This window comes from Rhipicephalus microplus, unplaced genomic scaffold (assembly GCF_043290135.1).
Source record: "Rhipicephalus microplus isolate Deutch F79 unplaced genomic scaffold, USDA_Rmic scaffold_132, whole genome shotgun sequence".
NCBI classification, from domain to species: domain Eukaryota; kingdom Metazoa; phylum Arthropoda; class Arachnida; order Ixodida; family Ixodidae; genus Rhipicephalus; species Rhipicephalus microplus.
Window position 1 is genome coordinate 266394 of NW_027464704.1, and position 23396 is coordinate 289789.

The following is a 23396-nucleotide window of genomic DNA, read 5'->3' on the forward strand; positions in this document are numbered from 1 at the left end:
AGGCAGCTTCGGTTATAGGATGCTGGATAAACATGCAGGCAAGGTCTCGACGAGGAAATCTGAGCCAACGCCTCTGGCTAATGAAGCGGCGGCGGCGTTTTCAGAAAAGCTCGTAGAGTATAAGCAAAAAGAAATAGAAAGAAAGAACGTGCATGTGCAGCAGTTCGCACAGCGGTAAGGCTTTCGCGAAGCATAGAAAAACAAACAAAAAAGGTATTCAACGTCGGCAAATCCGAGTGTACAGCTGCTCCATATGTAAAAAAACGGTGCACGCGAGCTGTGACCGCCAAGCTACGCAAAAGTGAATGCCAGCGCGCTCCATATGGTGAGTGGGTCTCTCTGTTTTTATACGAAAACGTGCCACAAGATATAGCGCCATCATTTCGTAAATAAATATAAAAAACGCACTTTCCCGATAAAGCGCGCTGACATTCACTTTTGCGTAGCTTGGCGGCCACAGCTGGCGTGCGCCGCTTTACTTTTGGAGCACGTGTACACCTTGATTGATTGATTTGTGGGGTTTAGCGTCCCAAAACCACCATTTGATTATGAGAGACGCCGTAGTGGAGGGCTCCGGAAATTTAGACCACCTGGGGTTCTTTAACGTGCACCCAAATCTGAGCACACGGGCCTACAACATTTCCGCCTCCATCGGAAATGCAGCCGCCGCAGCCGGGATTCGAACCCGCGACCTGCGGGTCAGCAGCCGAGTACCTTAGCCACTAGACCACCACGGCGGGGCTTGGAGCACGTGTACACCTTTACAGGGCCGGTTCGCTGCATGCCTTACCGCGATCCGCTAAGGTATGTGATAAATGTGCGTTACAGATACGATAACACTAATAATTGTTAGTGTTTTACGTCCCAAAACCACAACATGATAAGGAGGGACGCCGTGGACTCGGCAAATTTCAACCACTTGGGGTTCTTTAACGTGTCCCTAAATGTAAGCTGATTGATAGATTGATATGTGGAGTTCAACGTCCCAAAACCACCACATGATTATGAGAGACACCATAGTGCAAGGCTCCAGAAATTTCGACCACCTGGGGTTCTTTAACGTGCACCCGAATCTGAGCACACGGGCCTACAACATTTCCGCCTCCATCGGAAATGCAGCCGCCGCAGCCACGATTCGATCCAGCGACCTTATGGATGGACAAGTAGAGCCCCATAACCAGTAATCCATAAGGGGTTGAGAGCTTCGGGCAATTTTTTATCCCCCTGGACGCTTATATGTAAGTAAACGGACCTCGAAAATTTCACCACCGTACACACGCAAGCCGGGAATCGAACCCGCGACCTTTGGATCAGCAGTCGAGCAACGTGAGACCAAGGCGGCGGTTCGTGATAGATTCAGGGTGGCCGCATCTTTTTTAGGGCGCTCTCGGTAAAACACGCAACCCGCAAGAGGCACACCAAGTATTGCGCAACGCGCAAAAGGCTTTGCCGGACAGGCTTGGAAGTTCCGTACACTTGGCATTGCAAGAAGAGGCAAAACACGCGAGTTCACTCACCGCCTGCCGAACTGTTAGGAGCCATCACTTGAGACGTTACTTCCACTCTACGTGCTCCTTGCCGACTTAAGATGCGGCGCCGTGTCGTCCAAGGCTGAAAGGTCGCGTTCCCCGCCAGGTATTCGTTGGAAGACCGAGCTGAGGACACGGTGCCCGAGCGCAACCGCTGCGCTGTCGACTTCGAGAGCACGTACCTTTCGCTAGCACCAAGGCTCGCAATTGGCTTCAACGACCGAAGTGTCACACCGAATGAACACTGAATCCAACTGAGACAGTCATGGGGTACTACCAGCGAGATTTCGTCTTGAAAGTGGGAAAAGGAGGTGGGTTTGAGTGGCGCATGCGGGCGCGTGTTGGTGACTCATCGAACGTCAGAAACCACAGCGCAAAGACTAAACCAACACCACCGAGACACCACTTCTAGGAGGTGTTGCCTATAGTCGTATATGCGCCAAGTTCGTGAGCTTCGTTGAGGGGGCGGAAGCAGTTGAAGCTGGGGCGGAGGCGAAGGGCACGGGCCCTTTGTCCAACATCCAGGTGGCACCCTTGAGTTCGAGCTGGGTCCTGCTTCTTCGCGGGAGCAGCATAATATCGTGGAAAAGGCACCCGTGCAAAACATTTCAGAGGGTATAAGGTGGTGGTAGCGGTTAGAAGAAGAAAAAGACGCCTAATTTCTGCAGCCCGGTAGGGAGCACAGCGCTGCACCTGCGGGAAGGGGGGGTGGGGGTGGATAGAAGAGAAAAAAAAGCTAGGTGAGCAGTGGCGTTCACCCAAGGCTCTTTGCCGAGAGAATTGTCCTTCCTTTGTACTATGCCATCTATACTGGCTCCTGTGCTGACCGTCACAAATCACCAGCTTGTCCGGCGAGCTTTGCAGTCTAGCGAGTCGTTTAAAACCGATAGTGCCGTCCTCTCCCTCTTACAGTTAATACCGAGTAGCACGGGTGCGCGGGGAGATTGGTAGCGGGGCAGCTTGGGTAGAAAAAGCAGCTGACTCGTGTGCCTCGATGCGTGTGCCTAATCTGCGCAAGCACAAAAAACCGAAAGCCGTCCAGGACCTGCGTTCGCGGACAGCCAAAGGGTCTAGACGCTTGCAAGAGGCCGCTGAGAGTCGTCCAATTATGTGTTCGTCATATCGCCCGGTGCCAGGCGCCATAAAGGAAAACTGACAGCTACGCGATTTCCAGCACGAAGTCAAACAACCCGCTTGTACTTCACTGTGACCTCGTCCCTGAAACGGATGCCTATATACACGCCGATCTCTTTCTCGGCTTCGTTCGAAATAGGAGCGCGTTAACAGAAACAGGGACATCAACAGACCATGAGCGGCGTGCTTGTAGCCCAACATGTCAGCAGATGTGGATGCGAAGTTCGTTTTTTTTGGCAGCACAACTGTGATAGGCAAGCATGAAGATGACAGAACAAGAATAGTTGAGGCTACAAACATAGCGCGGGACCCCGATTAGTGTGAGTAAACCACCAATCGGCCTGTGCGATAAGGGGGCTGGCGTTCTGCAAAGCAGTGCCGGCTCCGGCAAAGCGTGGCGGTTGAAGATTCTTTTATCGCTTGTTTTTCTTTTCTTTCTCTTATCCTGTGTTTTTACAGAAGCTTTATCTGCCAGTAGGTATACGTCACAGAGCTCTCCAAATAAACTTCCAGATGATAGTACGCACTTGTCATTTACCATGTCCTCCCCCCCCCCTTTTTTTTTTCGCTCGTGCCATCGTATTTCACGCATTATGAATCAACAGGGGCGTATCCAGTAAGAGGGGGGAGGGGGGGTTACACTTCACATTTTTGTTTAAATTTTGCTCGCGTATGTGTATATTCGAACGCATACAAACGCACGTATGAACAAAAAGAATGGTTGAACCCCCCCCCCCCCCCCCCGAAAGAAATTTGTCGTTATGTCTCTGTGACTCGCCCAATCGGCCAGTTTGGTTCGTTCGTTGCCTCCCGGGCCTTTTGTCTGCACACGCGTGCTGACCTTTTCTTAGACCACTTCACGAGGACACTGTCCTCGCACATAAGCAACGAAAAGAAAAAGCAACCGACACACAAAAAGAAACTGCCACTGCGCCCAGCTGAAATTCGTCAAACTCAAGCACACCTGTGGAGGGAAAAGAGGGGGGGGGGGGGGGGAGAGGACAAAGCTGGGGAGCAGCTTAAAGCATGTAAACCACTATGCAGTGAACCCTTTTCATTGCCCTGAGGGACCCTTCACAGAAAGAAGCAGCCCAATGACACGTCCACAGGTAGTTCATGTCTTTCGCAATTAGCTTTGCTTTTTTCAAATACGCCAAAGCAAAAAAAAAAAAGTTGCTCCTTGGATCAACAGCGCTCGTGTCCTTCTTGTCTCTGTGTCGTCGTTTTGTTCTCGCGCTATAACTATCGTCATGCCATACCAACTAGCCCGAGCTGCCACACTTCTAAGGGCGGACAACGTTTTGAAAAAAAAAAAATTGACACGCCGTTGGTTTAGACTTTTGGGTAACGACGTGTGGGTACGACATGGCGTACATACTTCGAGAGTGAGGTGTTCGCCGCCACTACTCGGACGAACGTGCGAGTACCCCAGGACGACTGGCTGAGCTAAGGCGAGCCGCCCTTCTCAGACCACGCGCAGTGGACCAAATCTGGGCTGTCCAGCGAGCCGGGGCTATCGCCGAGGACGTGGCACTACGCTGCTACGCGTACGACGGCTCCTGGAGGCCTATAGCCCAGGCCAGTGATTCTTCGTTGGATCTTTAATAAAGTTTATTACCTACGTACAAGCCTACATGAGAGGCTTTGGGTTTTAGGGAAAAACATGGAAAGCTGAACACGTCCGCGATAGAAGCAAGTAAAAGACGGTTAGAGTGTTGGTGGCCGAAAAGCAGAGATAATGGGAAGAAATAGAGGAAGAATGAGGCCAATTTTCCTGAAGAGGCAGAGAGATGGCACGTAAGCTTGTTAAAATAAGATCGATTTCATTTAAGTAGATAAGGGATTACGCAAACATAAAAAGAAAGTTTCCTTGTTTTTTTTTCTTGCCAGCCTGATGGCGCACATGTCACCGCCGTTATAAAAGGGACGCTTATAGCATCCATCTATTCGTCCATCCGTACCATTGTGCTGCAGACTTCAATGCACTCACTGTCGACAAAGGAAATGAAACAGCCTGATTTCAATATGACCACGCTACCATGACCAACATGATTGCGTGGTCATGATTTCAACATGACCACGCTAAGGGTGACGACGCTGCCTCGACAGAGAATTTGGGGGGGGGGGGAGTAATAAAAGGCATTTAAGAACCCACCCATACGCAATATAACGAAATATCGGCTATAACAAAGTAAATGAAAGATACCCTCGCAATAAATAGTCGGGGATATAACGCCTCTCTATAACAAATGTTCGGACATAACGAACTTATTTTCACGTGAAGTGCCACTTCGTTGTAATGAGGTTACAGCATATTTACAACAGCCACAACATACATATTTTATTCACCAGCTTCTTTCTTTCAATCGTTTAGACTCAATTTCCGGAGCCCTCCACTACGACGTCTCTCATAATCAAATGGTTGTTTTGGGACGTTAAACCCCACAAATCAATCAATCAATCGTTCACACTTGATCTGTTTATTACTAGCGGACCAGTGGTAACTACTGAAGCTTGTCCAAATACCGTGGCACATTTCTCTTGTTTATTTTTTTTTTCTGATGAGCGACGGTTCGTGGACTTCGGACGTTTCATATCTCTTATTACACATTACACACGAGATCACAGTCACGTCGACCAATTCGACCGGTTCGCGAGCTTAGTAGCGGCGTAAATACCGAAGAAAGGAAGTCCCGACCCCGTTGTGTTCAAGTTGGAGCGCACACACACGCACACACACACACACACACACACACACACACACACACACACACACACGCACGCACACACACACACACACACACACACACACACACACACACAGAGAGAGAGAGAGAGAGAGAGAGAGAGAGAAAAGATAAAATTCTAAATTAAACATGACGAAATCACCTGGTCGAGTTGAAAGGAAATTTAAATAAATTTAAGAAATGCTTCCTTCGAAAAGGGTAAAGCCGGGTTCAATGCTCGCCAGACAAACCGCAGACCCGTTTCCATCGCTAAAAAGAGAAAACGAAAGACAGAAATAGCTGGGAAAGATTGCGAAAGAAAACACAGTTTCTGAGAGGAGCAGAAGGCCAGGAGGCAAGCGCTGAGCACGCTTTTTTACTACGAGACAAAAAAAAAATGAAAAAAAAAACTTGCAAAAGCACACGCACACACAAGGAAAGTGGGTGTACGAGGAAAGCGACGGTCTAAAGGACCGGGCCGGCGGACCGCTGCTTGCGGAGAAGCAAGCTCGCAAACCTTGACGAAACGTAAAGAAACAACGACAATGCCGATCAGCGAGGGTGGGGGAAAAAAAGAAGGCAACCGGGACCACACAAATTAAAACTATCCTGACTCTTTGTTGAACTGACGAAAACTGCGTTAAATGTTAAAAATGGAGAGAGAGAGAGAGGGAGAGAGAGAGAGGTAGCCTTTTTTTATTCCTCCTTTCGAATAACGCGTCCGATCATCGAACGTATTATTCGAAGGTCGCAGGTTCGGTTCCTGCCAACGGCAAGACATCTTTCAGTCCGCTTTTCTTTCTTCACGTTTACATCGCGATTACTACTACGCAGATAAGATACCCCCATGCTTTCCTTAGCACCATTGACCAATAGTTTTCATTAACAGATGGCCTTCGTTTATATCACTGAAACCTCCACGTTGGAGCACCAGCATGTCTGGTGGGACATTTGTGACATCACAATAATGTTATCAAGACATTACATCCACGTTATTTTGTTATTTATGCACACAGAGATTCCTGCCGCGTCGTTATCACATTGACACTACGTGCTTTAAAATCAAAATCGTCCCCGTTTTAGCATGTTCCAAAACTCCATGTATGACACCAGGTGCAAGCTATCTAGCTTTCATGTGACGTCATGAATGACGTATAGAAAGAACGTTAAGAGCGAATTGTTTAAATTGCACTTCTTACTTCTTTCATCTACCTTGCATGTTTTACATGTAGTATTCAAGTCTTCAATATTAAGCCATTGATTGTATTTTACAGGTTAGGGCTACAAGCGGACGCTTGGCAATTTCCCTCGAGTTACTGAATATACGGTAACACCAGGGAACCACATATACTCTAAATGATGGGAGCGCTAAGTGACGATGATAGTGCGGCCAACCCTTTGAATCGAGTGGGCGTGGTACGCGTTAGCCATGAATACGTTCTAAAACCCAACAGTTATAGTAAAGAAAGGGTGGGAACAACTGGAAGATTAACACTCACGCCACCTTCAGGGATTCCGCAGAACCAATTTGCAGTATTCGATGCCAGCGTTGTTTTTCATTCATCTTTTCTTTTCTCCCTCCATTGCATTCCCTTCGTAATGCTGCGACTAATATTTCCAGCCATTAAGGACGTCGGAGCGCGGCGGGAAAAAAGTCGATGACCGGACAATCGGCAACATTCGTAGCATCCACGCATTCTGCATGAATAGAGCTGTTGTTCGTTTCGTACGTGCGATCGAGTAAATGCGGGCAACAGAAATTAAAAGAAAAGAAAAAAAGCACGAGAGCCGCCGATCACCGAAGCTCACCGACGTTTTTGAATGTCGCTGAATAAATCACTTTATGAAGCGTGGAAGCTTGGGCAAGTTGGTATGACATAACTGAATGCAGGAACCGCACAACGTAGAAGTAGTTACTTCGTAACTACGGAGTCCTTGTTTCTTTTCTGTCCTTGTTTTTTCGCTTCCGTAGTTACGAAGTAAGTACTTCTACGTTGCGCTGTTCCTGCATTCAGTTAAATCACTTTAACAACGTACGATTCCCTGTAAAACATCTGTAGCGACACCCTCTACTATAGATGGGGGGAGGAAGGGGTGCTAAAACACTGTAGTACCACTGCGAAAACGGCAATAACAGTTATAATAGAGAGCTTAAGAGAGCCTCACCCTATTGGTGCAGTACTGGGCAGCTTTCCTGGTTTCTCTTCTGTTTTCTCTCTCTCTTCCCTCACCTATTTCTCTCACATTCTCTCTTCCAATTGTCTATGTTATTTCTCAGTGTTTCTGCTTACTCATCATCAAGGCACTCGAAGAACAAGAGAGGAGTAAGACTTCTCTCTGACACGAGCACACGCTCAAGTGCCTATGCCGCATGCGGTTTTCGCCCGCGTTACGCCAAGCTACTACGACAGCAAGCGACATCCAGGGATTCCCTAACTTGTGCTTGCCATTTCGCGTCGACACATTTCACCGCCGCCCGGACGACGCGAAGGCGTGACTCACCGTCGTAGTTGCCCGAGGTAACTGAAGTTTTGCTGCGACACTAGGCAAGTGCGCGAAGGTTTCTCCAGAAAGGAGGACGGAGACCGTTATAGGAGAGAGCGTCGCGCAACGCCATAGACATAAAGATAGAAAGAAAGGCAAAGTCATGAGCCAATCACGCACCAAGCTTCGAATGCCGCCATTTTATCGACAGGGCAATGATTCCTGATTGTTTATTATTATTATTATTATTATTATTATTATTATTATTATTATTATTATTATTATTATTGAGAACCCGGCCTTTGAAAGCGGAGATGAATGAGCAAGCCGGTGAAAGCGTTTGCGAAAGAGAGAGTGCAGGAACTTCACCAGAAAACGTCACAAACGGTGTCTGCGGCGAGCTCACGCAAGAGGCTAGCCAGCCTGAAAGCGAATACGCGCCAACGCAACGGTATGGCGGGGGGCATCGTTCCAGCGCGTTTCTGGAACGGCGCGGCGGGGTTCGGAACCCGGGCGCGGAGAGGTGAGAAGCAAGAGCCCGACGGAATGGGTGAGAGAGAGAGAGAGACGTGGAAGACAAAGGAGAATGGGAGAGGCGGAAAGAGCTGCAAGTGACGAAACGCTGCGTCTCTATCTTTCTCTCTCTCTCGTTGACTAGAGGGGCAAAGAGTGAGGAGACGACGTCCCCAGGAGCGATGCCCCCTCCCCCTCTCAGCGCTGACGATGAACGGGCCAAGAACAGAGGGGGAGAGAGGGAACGGGAGGGAGAGGACAAAGGCAGTGCACTCCGTCGCTGCGCGTGCGAAGAGGATCCGCCGATTTTCAAGGCCGCGCGGTCAACCTGCTGCCGCTGCACCGTGTGTGCGGAGGAGTGCGAGAATATGCACAGTAAGGTTACAGTGTATACGGTGCCACGTGGCGAAGAGGGGAGAATGGGGAAGGGGAGGCGCGTTAACGTTAACGTCGCCCGACGCAACGTCGATCATCCTCACAGGGCACTTGATAGTGCGAGCAATGGATACGAAAGGAACGATTGATTGATTGATATGTGGGGTTTAACGTCCCAAAACCACCATATGATTATGAGAGACGCCGTAGTGGAGGGCTCCGGAAATTTCGACCACCTGGGGCTCTTTAACGTGCACCCAAATCTGAGCACACGGGCCTACAACATTTCCGCCTCCATCGGAAATGCAGCCGGGATTCCAACCCGCGACCTGCGGGTCAGTAGCCGAGTACCTTAGCCACTAGACCACCGCGGCGGGGCATACGAAAGGAACGAATGCTACAGGTCCCGTTGTATACGTTCGCAATAGTGCTGCTAGCAAGTTGAGGAAACGCGGTACGCTAATACGGTACGGTGTTATCGTGCCGCTCCTCCTCTCCGGTTTGTTGCTCAGTAGCCGCTCCGAGTTGAAGTGACCCGTGACGAGAGGTTCTTCGTTAAAAATGCGCAAGCTGACTGGCGACAATGAGGCGTGACAAACACACAGTAATGTATGAAGAAGTCTTTGCGGTATTGGAGTGCTTTCACTTGAAAAATCACAAACTGAGGAAGGGGTAGCGGAATCGCATTTGCGTACCGTATTTTCGTCACTTGCTAAAGGACCATTTATTATGCTGGTGCCTTAGCAAAATGTCGTCGTGGCTTCAAGGATTTTGACGTGCTATTTTTTTTTCTTCTCATTCAAAAATTTATTGTTTATCCTGTACATGACGCGAATGCGACGGAACAGGGAAGTCGAGCCTCCTGGTCCTGTCGAGGGCCTACTGGACATAGAAGTGTGGCAGTTTGGGCTAGTCGGTTTGACATGACGATAGTTATAGCTCGAGAACAGCACGACGACAAAGAATCTCCTTATTGTCTGTTGTCGAGCTATAACTATCGTCCTACTGGACAGCCAGGATTTGATTGTGGTAAGCTGGTGATCCGATGAGCCTATCGAAGCGGTCACACGTAATACCGGACTCCGGCGAACCGCAGTTACGTAGAATGTGTACCAATGTGCATGCATTTTCCTTGCAGGCTTTGCATGTAATTTCTATTTCTTCCACTCGGTACCAATCCCTGATTTGAACTGGTGAATAGTGCGATTTTGTTTGTAGTTGCCCTAAGTGTTATGGCTTGCGCTCTGTTTGAAGTTTGCGTGTGGGGGTGCGGATGAATTCTTCTGCCCGGATAGAAGTGTTCAGTGATTTAATTGTACGTGGTCAGTTGATGCTTGTGCAGTGGAATTAATCAAGCGGAGCCAGGGCCACTTGTAAGCACGTGCAGGTCGGTGAAATCGTGGGCGACGCTGTTAACCGACTCGTTCGAATTGACTCTTAGGCCTTCGATTCTATGTAAGTATCCAGGGGAACCAGTAAATGTACTTAATATCCACGCTTTTTATTGTATACTGACCACTCTGGCGGCCTGGTCTGTGGTGGAGCGACCCCCCCTCTGCTAAAAGTAGTGATTGCCTGTCTGGAGTCGTAATAAACTTGCATGCAATTCTTGCTGGTCAGTGACATGGCTATATGGCTATACATGGTCTACGATCTCGGGTTTATTGGTGTTAATTGATGCAGTGCTCGTGCAGTCTCCTTTGAGATTTCCTATACGACTGCAGAGTATACCTGGGTCAGTCGCAGTGTACTCTGAAGCTTCGAAAAAGCAGGCACCCTTCCCTGCTCTGTCTAGTCTCTGGATCGATGCTTTAGCGAGAGCCACCGTCCTTCCATTATTATAAGTAGGGTGCATATTTCTATAAGTAGCGGAGCAACCACTATATCATTTGAAATTTGTTCCAATAAATAATAATTTAGCGTCTTGTCTTTAAGGTCCTCCTTATATATATAGTACGCTAGCCACATTATAGCGCATCAAAATGTTCTGAACATTCGTTGAGTTTATCACCCCCTTAGGGGTCAATGCAGCCACCGCGATATCCATGGCGACGGCGATAACCTTCTTGACGGCTTCCTAAATAGTAATTCATTAATCCTGATGTTATGTTGGATGCCACTGGTTCTCCTGGCACCAGTCCATCGGATTCTCAGAACTCTACGCTCTGCCACCAAATCTGGAAATTTATCTTTCCATCTTTTGTTTTATTGTTAACTCAAGGGATCACATTAACTCCGATGTAACTGATAAAAAAAAGACGATAGATATGCAATGATATCTCGAACTCAAAATTCATTATAATTGTATATTCGTAAAAGTACCTGTGACAAGGCTGCTGCTCTTCACCGTTTTTAGAACGACGACCTCACAACACGGCTACGAGATGGGAAAATCTTTCCCAGATAAGGTCAATTCGGAATTCTTTCCCGTATAGTAATCGGTATGTGACTCCGTGCCAAGGAGACTTTGTGATCATATTAGAATGGCAGGGTGAGGGGGGGGGCGACACAAGATCAGAGGGGGGTGACTCCCGGTGAAGACCTGAGAGCGACGTGTAAGACCAGCTTCACCAACCAGAACAAAACATCACTTCATCGATGCCAACACCCAGAAGGGCAGGAAACGAGGGGCGGAAGTTGCCAAGAACGGCAAGGTGAGGTCGCGACCTCAAAAAACGGCTACGTGCTCTAATCGAACGAAAATAAAAGAGTACGTGAGGACATACTCCGACGACTAGCCATGTTGCCCTGAAACGCCGAACAGATTCGCAGAGATTACGACATGGCGCAATACCTTTTACCACTGCTCCCTTTCTCTCCCTCTATTTTCTACGCTCCTTAGATCCAGCCCTCAACCACATACATCTTTACTCATTGATCGCCCCCCCTGCCCACCGTATCAACCTCCTCTGATCGGTGTTGCTAACAAGCTCGCTCGAGACGACCACCATGATATATTGACCGTGTACACACAAGGACACTCAAAAGCAGCAATAATAAAAAGATAACTTTCATCGTCTCGGGAGATGGACGAAATGAGAGAGCAGGCACCCCCGAAAAAAGATGGAGCGAAGGAAAGTTTCGAAATCACCGGCGAAACGAGCGCGAAATCGGAGTCGATGAGCGATTAAAACAACAACAAAAAAAAAACGATGACGAGAAAAAGGAGTAGACGAAAAAAAAAATCCTGCCCTTACACCCAACTCCCCCTCATATTCTGCTTGTACACGCAACGGTGTTTCTACTATACTTTTTTTTCTACAATAGAAAGGGGGGAGAGAAAAGGAGTTAAAAGAGCGTCGATAAACGGGAGTCATTAAAAGAGCGAAGCGATACCTCCAACAACCAACCTTCAAGTTGCCATGCACTAGTACTTGTCAATGAACGGAAAGAGAGCGTGAGTAAAAGAGCGAGTAAAAAAAAAAAGGATTAGAAAATGAAAGATGGGGAGCCAATGAGCTGGAAAACAAAAGGAAGATAGAGGAGGGACTACGAACGCCGTTAGCACTGCAACCGGCGTTCCCTTCTGCTCCGCCAGTCTCTCTCCGCCTGCAGAGCACCGTTCTTTTTTTCGACGAACGAACTAACGTAGAGGATACCATGCGGGCGAAGGAAAGAGGTGAGGTAAGGGGGGTCGAGGACCAGCGTTCTTGGAGGGAGAAGGCGGGGGGGAAGAAGAGACGCCGAGGCAAGGGTTGCGGGTGAGGAGGAAAGCAAAAAAAAGGAGGAGAGAAAACTCGGGCAACGCACTCCCGGTGAGCGCCAGGAGGTCGCCGAACGACATTGACGGAGAAGAACGGCGGGCGGATGGCGATCTCAGAGTCCCCCGCGCTCGTCTCGGAGGCTTCGTGTCTGGCTCGGAGCCGTTACCCCCCCTACCGGTGCAGCGCTATCGCAATGTTTTCGGTGGGTCATTGCCTTTCGCTTCGACACACACAGATTAAATCTTGGCACACGGAGCCGAACAGTGCATCTGCGCGTCTGCCAAGATAGGTTTACATTTCGTGAGACGCACAAATATTTTTGACGGCCTCGTTTTACGCAGTGGTGTACTGAATAACATTGTTGCGCTGCACATATCGCATTCTAGAGAGAACAGACGCGGACAAATTTAAGGAAAGCCGCTTTCGTGTTTTACGCAGAAACTACTCGAGAAGCGAGATCACCAATGTGACGTTGTGGTTTCAACTCGCACTGATTATTTAATGTAGCGATCTATTTTGCGCTTACTAGCTGCGTTAGCCACTAGCACACCTTGAGGGTCGATATCTGCGTTCCATTTCATAGTGTTCACCACTGTACACCACCAAAGTACGACAGCTCTGTTGCTCCCGTGATGAGCTGATTTCAACTTTACGTGAAGCGTTTGTTTCGTGCACTCTCAAAACTAGCTTTCCAGGACGAACATTTGTTCAAACTAATGGGAAAAAAATTAAAGAGCACTAAATCAGACTGCGAAAGGCGGAGACGAACGAGTCGTAGTCATATGTATTACATGCAGATACATATTTGTATGACGACGCAATGACGCAGGAAGACTGAGAATAGGCCTCATATATACGAGAGAGTCGAATTAAAATGCATTCGAGACAAAAAGTTCCAAGTCGGCATATTTCAACGAAACGAGCGAGTTAGCACGTCGTGTTCACTGTCCAGTGCAAAAACGACACGCATTAACATACTCTTCTACGCCTCACTTTTTTCGTGTTTCACGAAAAAGTCATATATATGCGCGTAAGACACAGGGCGCTAGCGCCAGCACATGACAAAAAAAAAAAGAAAAAGGCAGGGCGAATGGGAGTCGACTGCGAAGCGTATGTCATCTACCCAAAAAAAAAAGAATAACAATAGCTAGACAATTCGAGTTAGAAAGGTAATTTCGACATCTGTACCGAGAGAAAAAGAAAAACCCATCTCAGTGCGCCAAGAGGAACCGACACTCTGGCACAAAAACAACATTACGTAACCAAAGCGTAAACAACACAACAACTACGCCAAAAGAAGGAAAACAAGCTATTGCAACATCTATGTTGCACACTCAGGTCCACCGGCTAAGTCTATTCGACATACATCCGATGAAGTAATAAACAATTGTTGGGGTTTTACGTGCCAACACCCCGATACCATTACGCGGGGAAGTGAATGGCTACTGATAATTCAGCCATCGTTTAACGTGCACCTAAACCTTATGTACACAGGCCTCTGCCATTTTTCCTCCATCAAAATAGGATCGGGAGTCGAACCTGCGGCCTTTGGGCAGCAGTCCACAGAAAACAAGTTTACTAATATCAGTTTGGTACGGAGGGGTTGTTTATTGGGATGGGTAATAAATATGATTACTGTGAAGACGCGCATATACTACAAAATCAGCCGAAAAGCAATTAAGGGAAAGTCAGACCCCCCCCCCCCCCCCCCCCCGTGCGGCCCTGACCAAGCTAAAGCAATGAAGTAATGAGAGCACAAAGTTATTGTTACATTTACGTTCGCATGTCAAAACCTGCTAAAGCCAAAACAAGACACGGTTAGGTCAAAATGCTAACAAAACGCGCTTCGTTTTTTCTTTTGTTTCTTCAACACTAACACTCAGTCACATGCGGTTCCTAAACCTAACACAGTCGCAAAAATCGGAAACAAAACACCAAACAATAGAAACTAAGCCGGTACGATACTGTAAACAAAACAGCGAAAAAGAAAATATACACCAAGAACGTCGTTTTCTTTGTTTTTTGCACAGCGTAGGTAAATCGTATTGGCTTTGAACACCACAGTGTGCATAAACGGAAGAAGCCACCGACGGCGAAAACCGCTCTCCGTCTTTTCTCGGAATCGCAGACGTAAACAACCAGGTTGCCTGACCGCGTTGGTTGGAAGAAAAACAAAAAAAAAAAAAAATAAGAAAAAGCTGAAACACGCGCGCCTAGCATTCTCGCTTGCGCAAGGTGCACGAGCGAACTACACCACAACAACGAGTCTATTTTACTTTTTATTTTTGTTTACTCATTTACTACACTTAACAGCCGCCACATTTATATACAGTAATGACTGACAAGCCAACGTTAGCAACAACTGGCATTTTCCCTGTCAATGCGTAACAGACACACGCGCTACAGGTGGAGGGAAAAATAAGCTAACGTCAAACGCCATGATTGAGTCGTGGCATCTATAAAAAGATCTTCCATCGGACCAGCATCAGTGTCAAACGCGTCGAACGGCGTCATAACGAAAAAAAGAAAAAGAAAGTCGTGTGTTCGCATCACACTGCGAACGTCACGAAGCGAAGGCAAGTGACGCTGACGATTTGCAAGTCCGGCTCACAAATGTGGAGGAATTGAAAAAAAATCAATTCAAATTAGGAGCGCTAAAGTGACGGAGGAACGCCGATAGCAAAACGTTCTCCCCGCGTCCTTCGTTTATCTGCAATTACACGGGCAGTATGATTTAAACTTGCTCCTCGCGCTAATGTCCCGGTCGGTCGCCCAGGAAACACTCATGTCGCAGCGGTAAAAAAAAAAAGCAATACCAATAAATACAAAACGAACGCGCCCAATCTTCGAAACTGGAACATGAAAATAAAAATGACAAAACTCCTAGAGAGAATAAGGATAATAGGACACGTTTAAAGGAATACTCACCGGGCTCCTTTCGCAGGACGTAGGACGCGGTGCGACACTTGTCACTCCACGGCGATGCCTCTTCGAAGCGCATTCCTCTTTTAGTGTCGCACCGAGTATCACGAGCAGGATTTCCGAAAATAACGATTAACAAAAGTCCCGTCGAAGAAGGACGGACGCCACCACTGCCAGTTGTCAACAACTCACAACCAAACAACGACGGTTACGTTTTTCTCGCCGACTCGAATGTCCAGAAAATTCCAGGAACAGTTTTATCTTCAAACCCACGACACGGACGCCAAAGAACGAAACAGTTAAGGGGAACGTCCCCGAACTACTTGTTCCACCAATGTTGCCTTCGTCCAAACCGTCAATCCATCATAAAATTAGGAAGAAGTTGCACGGCCGTAGTCGGTGGGGAAACACCGCACTGTTATCCGTCACGAATCGATATCCACGCACTTGATGATGTTTAAGTCAAGTTCTGTTTCATTCCCAGAACTCGGCTAGTTGTAAACGTCGGAGCGCAAAACAACAACAACAAAAAGGGGGTAACCGTCGACTTGTGACGTGAAAAGAACACCCACGCCAACACTGACACACCAGAAAAAAAAAAATTAACACACACACACGGATGGTGTCGTTCCTTTCCTGTAGTTCCGCCTTTTTTTTTTTTTTCAACGCCGGAAGTAGAAAGGTCCCGCGGAAGTAGTAGTATCCGGTCGACCGTGCGACGAGAGAAGATCACTGGCGTCGTGCGTTGAACACGACGACGAAGACGCGCTGAAGAAGTCGTTGACGAGCGGAGGAGACGCAGGGATGCCACGCATCACGCTCGCCTGGACCAGCTGCTGCCGTTTCCAGCGCGCGACACGACGGTACACGCGGCGAAGCGCCGCCGACGTAAGTAGAAGAAGACGCACGCACGTAGGCACTAAATCCAACTGCCGCCGCTACAACACACGCGCAGGCAGCCGCCTTTGCACTGACTGAACGCCGCCGGTGTAGCGAGCGGCGACCGAGCAGTCTTTTCCCGAACGAGAAAGGAGGTTAAAGAGAGAGATGAGAAAGGGCAAGCGAGAAGAAACAGAGCGGAGAGCGAGTTAAGAGTGGCGGAGTCGGGGAAAGAGAGAGGAGCCAACGACCTTGCTCCGTTGGCACTCTGCGCGTTCGACGACGGTCGCCCGACAAGGGAGCTTTTTTTTTGTAGGAAAAAAAAAAAAAAAATACGAGGGGAAAGGTTGGTTGTTGGCCCGTTTTGATGACGGGAGAGCTTGCGCTCCTGTTGAAGAGAACCGTTGTATCGCAGTCGAAGTTGAAATTGAAGAAATGCCGACCTTGAACACCCTGTTTAAAATTATACAGTTTCGTACATTATTAACAAGAGAGGAATCTGGCGCTGCATTTGTGTACCTTCATGGGAATTATGGGTAGCACAGGCTTCGGATTGGATAGGGTTGGCTAGCGAACTGTCTTTTTTTCTACAGTTTCAGTTTCGTTCTTCGCGCAGCGCGAGTAGTGGGGTGCGGTGAAAGAGGCTGAAGCAGTGTCTTTGTTGGTCGAAGAGGCTGACGACCACTAGATTTCCTAATTCGCTGCGACGTTAGAGCTTTACGAGTCGTTTTGACAGTTTAAGTGAAGCGTCGTCCACTCGCCGCTGCGCATAGATGTAGCGTCTCATGCCAGTGCAAGACATTGCCTCGAGGTGACGTTTTTTCACGAGCGCGTCTTGCCTAAAATCAATTTAAATCGACTGCAAAGCGATGACGAAGCTAAGTAGACGCACCGTCTCTCTCGGATCACTCGACTTGACAACAAAACCAGGAATGCGTTGGGGACGGACCTCTGGGACAGACGACGAAACAATAAGTGTTTAATAATCTACTGTTATTTGTACAAAAAAGACAACACATACTTTTGAGAGAAAAAAATGGCAGCATATCCACGTAGTGAATGACTGAGAGTGGGGCGAAGCATCCGTCCGTTCATTCGTTCTTGCTTCCGTCCATCCATGCGTGCGTCTGTGTGGCCGCCCGTGCGTCCATCCGCCCATCCGTGCGTGCGTCTGTTCGTGCGTACCTGCTTTCGTCCATGCATCCGCTCCTGCGTCCGTCCATGCGTCCATCCGTCCGTGCAGCCATCCGTGCGTCCGTCCGTGCATCTGTCTGTGTGTCCGTTCGTCCACCTATTCAACACTCCAAGTACCGCCATCCCGCATCTTTTCATCATATATTTCCCATATAGAAGCACCGCCATCCAGCGGACATTCCAAGGACTGAACGAGAGGAGGCACACGCACACTTACGGCTTGCGCTTCGTGTCTACTTCCCACCTTTAACCACCTCGAGTTCATGGTATATACTAGTTCACTGTATTCATGGCACTGCGACCCAACGCTCTCCAAACCTTTCTAAAACTAAGGAGGTTACACCCATGGAGCGAGTATAACGTAGCAACCCTTTCTTTTCAGTTAGTGCTCAATGTACATGCCAATGGCTGCTAAAGGGGATCGCAGCGTGCGCGTTAACTAAAAGCCGAATGCTCCTGTCTCGCATTCTTCATTAGCAGCCATTGGCACGTACATTGAGCACTATCTTTTATTGTTCAACAACGCACAGAAGTAATCTCTCACTGGCAACACCTTGGAGGTCAAAATGTTATACTTGTTACACACTACAACGGCTACGAGGGACGAACAGGTGCCGCTGTAAGGAGCTTCGCCCCTAAAAAAATTTGGCAGATACCATGTACAATGGGAATCAGTGATACGCGAAGCACGAACGAGAAAGGTTGATATGTCACTTTAAAATCAGCACAACGTTACCAGGTGGGGGTTAATGGTGCCGTACATGACTTCCATGTCATCATTTTATCATGTTTGGATGCGTCGTTTGCCTTCATCTATTCACGCCACGTGATACCAAATTTAGTACATGTGGAGCTAGCCAAACGGCCTCGAGCAGGCTATGAGCTTGGCATGTTGTCATTTCCTCAAATGACACGCTTGTCAGCATGATCGTGTTTGCACTAGTCATATACTTTCGTCATCCATTGACGTCATGTAACACCAAATTTGGTACATGTGAAGCTAGCAAAGTGGCCGCGAGCGCATCATGAGCGTAGCGTGTAGTCATGTTGTCACATGACACGCATCTCATGTTTATTATGTTAGCACCAGTATCATACCTTCGTCATCCATTCAAGCCCCGCGATACCAAAATTTTGTATAAGTGAAGCTAGCGAAACGGCAACCAGCGCACCATCAGCGTCGCACGTAGTCATGTTGTTACATGCCACGCGTGTAATGATTTTCATGTTATGGTCTGTCGCTTGTGTTCGCCATGCAATCATGACATACTGTACCAGTTTTGCAACATACCATGTGAACGAAACCACCGCAAGAGCTGCAGGACCATGAAATGTAATTCATGACATACATGTCATTACTTTCATGTTATGACTAGTCAAATATGTTCTTCATGCAGCCATGTTATGCCATACCAAGTTTGGTATCGATACCATTATCGAAACAGCCAGGAGGAGGAGGACAAGAACAACAAGAGAGAAAGCAGGTAGGTTAATTAGGCACATTCCCGGTTTGCTACCCTACTCTGGAGGAATGGGAAGGGGGCATAAAGATGAGAGAGAGGGGAAAGAGAAACGGCCAGGAGAGCTAAAAGTCGTAGGCGGCTAGATAGATAGATAAATTGATACGCTCAAAGTCACCGAAGTTCGCTAAGAAATGCATTTAAAAAAACCCAATTCGTCAGTGGGATCTCAACCCACTACGTTCGGATACGTTCGCACAAACTTCAACTTGTCGCGATAAATTGCAAAGAGGAGCCAACTTCAACGACACTTCTTCACAATGCTTGTGTCTTCGCGCTCTACGATGCGCCATTTCAGTAGTGTCAGCGTCGACTCCGCTAAGCGACGGATTACTCTAGCAAACGAAATCAAGACTCTGACGAACGCTTTCCATGTCGGAATCGCTCACTGCTGGAGTGGGCACGCGAACCATGGCCTCCGTTGCCATCGGAATCCGTGGAAGCGATCAAAGAGGCCGCGCTGGGCGAGATAGCCTTGCCAAGTGACTGAACGAGGCGTGAGGTGGCGCCACGGCACACCATCACCTCCTCACCCATGTCGTTACTCTTTCCACTCAACTTTCCACCGTGTCACACTGGCGCACTCTGCCGCTTTGCATTGTCCTCCCTTTCGTAGGCTCTTTCACTTTTGTGTTTTCTTTGTTTCGTCAAGGAGGAGAGAGAATCACGTCCGGGAATTTACGGAGGCGCTATCATTTCGCTTATTTTTCACAGCGTAAGCGCTGGACTTGAAGGCCGAGTCATCATCTCTCGGACGACTCGAGCAGGACCTAATGCAACCAGTAGAAAATAATAAACAAATAAATAACAGTTGGTAATCATCGTGAGAACGCGTGCGCCGAATGAGGCGCTCAGTTGGCTAGATAATCTGCCCAACGAAACTATTTGCATGAGCACTTACGCTATATTACTCAAACGAATTCGGGTCTTGCTGCGTGCGAGCGGCATTACAACCTGCGAAGACATTTTGCCGATGATTGGGTCATTTAACCATCTCATTGCCGAATGCCGATAACGCTATTACAATACAAGTACACAAAAAAAAAGGGGGGGGGGGGGGGGAAGAGGACCGATGGTGGGCTCGTTTTTTCTGTGAGACATAACCTGACTGACCATTTTGGGGGGCTATAGTTGGTTTATGACTCCTGAAGGGGGAATAATTGCAGCGTGAAGCGATACATGGACAAAGCTTCATTTTGTTTCAATTGGCACATTTTATGCATTATAAGTCTTTGTAATATTTTTTTAGTTCTACTTTGCATTATTCATGGCTCGTTTCATAGTGTATATTTTGCTTTCATTAGGTATATTTCTTTACTCTTCTGAAGCAACGTGTTTAGTCCAATTCATATACTTATGAACAGTGCTACTGTTGCTACGAACGCTACGTATTACCATAAGCTGCCTTTAACAAGAGGTACCGATACATACTTCAACTTTGGAACCATGCTATGTATACTAAACATATGTAACATTCCCGCATTTGTATCAATGGAAATTCTGATTGATTGGATTGAAAACACCAGTCCCGTGCTCTTTCCCGTCGGCGTATCGCTTTGCGCTACAAATATTTTCCTTCGGATGTCACGGGAATTTCGACCAACATACAGCACAAAGCAAGGTAGACAACCCATCGCTACGAATATTATGGATAAACGAAGCACTTTAGGGGGCGCGGCTGAACAGTGTCCTCACAAGCAACAACATGGAAACAACAAAACAACCGAGCTCCTGGAATTATCTGCGGCTCATCCACGTATACACGATTTTATCTTCGATTCATGGGCGAAGCCATCTTGGGCTGACAGGCGATTGTTTAGACGGATTTCTTCACTCTAAGAAATGGTCGAATAAAAAGGGCGTCTTTTTTGCGACACAACAATAGCAATATATCTTGCGTTCCTTAAGTTATCGCCGCGCACCCATCACTTTCAGGTCACGAACAACACGTGCGTTATCAGCGTGGTATCGCTTTCTTGATAAGAAAGTGGCCAGGGGTGAGTTTTAAAAAAAGAAAGCGCAAGCAAGCCAGATGACGATTATTGTTGTGGCACAAAACTACACTCTTTTTACTCGGTCATTTAGGAGAGGAATTCGCAAGATAGGTGGTTATGGTTGTACACTCCTTTTACTCGGTCATTTTTCTTTTAGGAAAGGAATTCGCAAAATAGGTGATTATGGCTGTGGGACAAAAATGCGGCCTTTTCACTCGATATGACCTCAGAGTCACGGCACCAGCCCAAGCGTTTTCGTGCGTGCGGGTTCGCCGTAGCACTGTTTACAAGATACGGATACACAATCGCAACGTTATCAGTCCAAAATGGCGGCGCTCGAACGGAGATAGCCAGTCGCCTATCGTGTCTCTGAGTCAACCCCCAGACGCAGTGCGCGAAGACGTGTGTAAGCCGGAGAACCCGTGACCTTAAATGAAGGCTCCGCTCACACTGGCAACGTCCACTGCTCATCAACGATCACATCAAAAAGAAAAGTGGCGCGGGAATTGAATTTAAGCCGTTATGCATAAAGGCTTGTTTGTTAGGTGAGCGAATCTCGTAAACTAAGCCAGTCATTCTAAACAACCACCATCCCAACGTCTCTTTGTCACCTACACCCTCCTTCAGTATCGCACGAAGAAACTAAATTCGACTTTGGTCTGCCTCTACAAGTCCCGGCATGCTTGCTGAACTGGATATCGAAGATGTGTGCAACTTTCCATTAAATCCGGCCCATCAAGTCCGTATACTGTGTAATCTATTTAGGGTAGTTGAAGGCCAGCACCAGATTTTTTTAAGAGTGGGAGGGTGGTTGGCACTAACGCTAAGGAAGTTCCTTCGAGAGGTAATGGAGGATGGAAAGTCATGCGTTGTGCCTTGATTGTACACCCCCCCCCCCCCTTCCCTTTGCCTCCGCCTCTGGGTAGCCAGTGTTCGCGCTCTTTGAGGGCACGACACAAGATAACCATGTATACACAGAGCGGCGAAATGCGACTCAGTGAAATTTGGCTTCGCCTGGTTCACACAGAACGTAGCCAGTAGCTTGATTAGGGTAGTTTAACTCCCCTCCCCTCCCTCTTCCACTATCGCCACATCGAAAAAAAAAATTTACGCTCCTGACTTAAACGCTCGAGACTAGAACTCAAGCCCAAGAACACTTGGCTCAACCTATGCTTACTCGGACTCAAGACTCCCAATATCATAGGGCGAGCCAGGTACGATGCAGACAAACCGAAGGATCAGGTCCTAGTGAGACATAATCAGCGAGTTCACGAGTAATCTTGCCGACTAATCCGAATTGGTTTTAACCATCTGCAGTGTAGGGTATACTGTGTGGGTGAGTGAACGTGTAATATGCCTCTTCAATTCACTACACATCAGTTATATAAGCCCAAAATGCAAAACAACGTTCAGGAAGAGCTCCACGACATTAACGAAATGTCAACGTACTATAGATACACGCAATACGTACAACCTCACTGCATAATTAGTTATCTACAAAACAGGCGCATACCTATATGCTCTTAAATGTCGAAAGGCGCCCAGAAAGAATTCCTAGAAGTCTCAAGATGTCAAGGACTTGTTCAGAACGCGGTTGCGTTTCTGTAACTATTCCCAAGGTATAACAGAACTATTGTGCGCAAATAGTGCATCTAACGTAGAAGCAAAAATGGAACTTACATACACACGACTAAATTTCGATATGACACAGTGACAGTTAAAGCCGTCTAAGGAGCTTCCTGCAATGAAGGAATAAAAAAAAAAGTTCTGCTGGGAGTAGCTAATCCCACACACTCACCAGCTTATCGCGCACACACTGGACACGTAGCAACTTTCAGATATCACGCCATTCTTAATCGCCATGATCATCACCATCATCATCACCATCATCCTATTTCGTTTCTGTCCACGGCAGGACGAGGCTATCCCGCAATGATCTCGAAGTTAATCTAAGTTGCGGCACCTCATTCCGATTTACGACTAAACAATTTTCAGATTTCATCACCCACGTAAAGGAATAAGCAACCACCCGAAACACGAATCGGGATAACCCTACTTATTGAAAGATTGTCTGCTGTATCGTCTAAAGCTAACGCCTTTTTTTTTTCTAGTTAAACGCGTATTTGGATGTTTATATCATCACTCATAATTACTTTGGCACATCACGAAACAAAAAAAGTGAAGATGCGCTTGATGGCAATTACGTGACCTTTTAGTAGCGTACGCTAGTGTCTCTATAATAGCGTTTGAATGCGGTAGACTTTTTAGTTATAACCTTAAAAGCACAGACACGCCTTCGCTTCCACTGAGCAGAACGGTGGCGCCACCTTCGCATAACGTACAATTTGATGCTCATGAGCGATAGCGTGAACGTTAATGATGATTATTTGTGCCATTGCTCTTCCTAAGGGGCGAACACATA

At 47.5% G+C, this 23396-nt stretch overlaps 1 protein-coding gene across 2 annotated transcripts in view; it reads right to left on the reverse strand.

The window, feature by feature from the left end:
- Positions 1 to 23396, reverse strand: part of LOC142790838 (ribosomal protein S6 kinase alpha-5-like) — a 255910-nt gene that overhangs the window by 120503 nt on the left and 112011 nt on the right. Inside the window, exon 1 of one of the 2 annotated variants that reach the window (XM_075885363.1) lies at positions 15394 to 15596. The exons of the other annotated variant lie outside the window; for it this stretch is intronic. Within the exon in view, the coding sequence (XP_075741478.1) occupies positions 15394 to 15466 (73 nt within the window). The 5' untranslated portion in view covers positions 15467 to 15596. Of the gene's footprint in view, positions 1 to 15393; positions 15597 to 23396 lie in introns of those variants that run through there. 2 annotated transcript variants of the gene reach the window in all.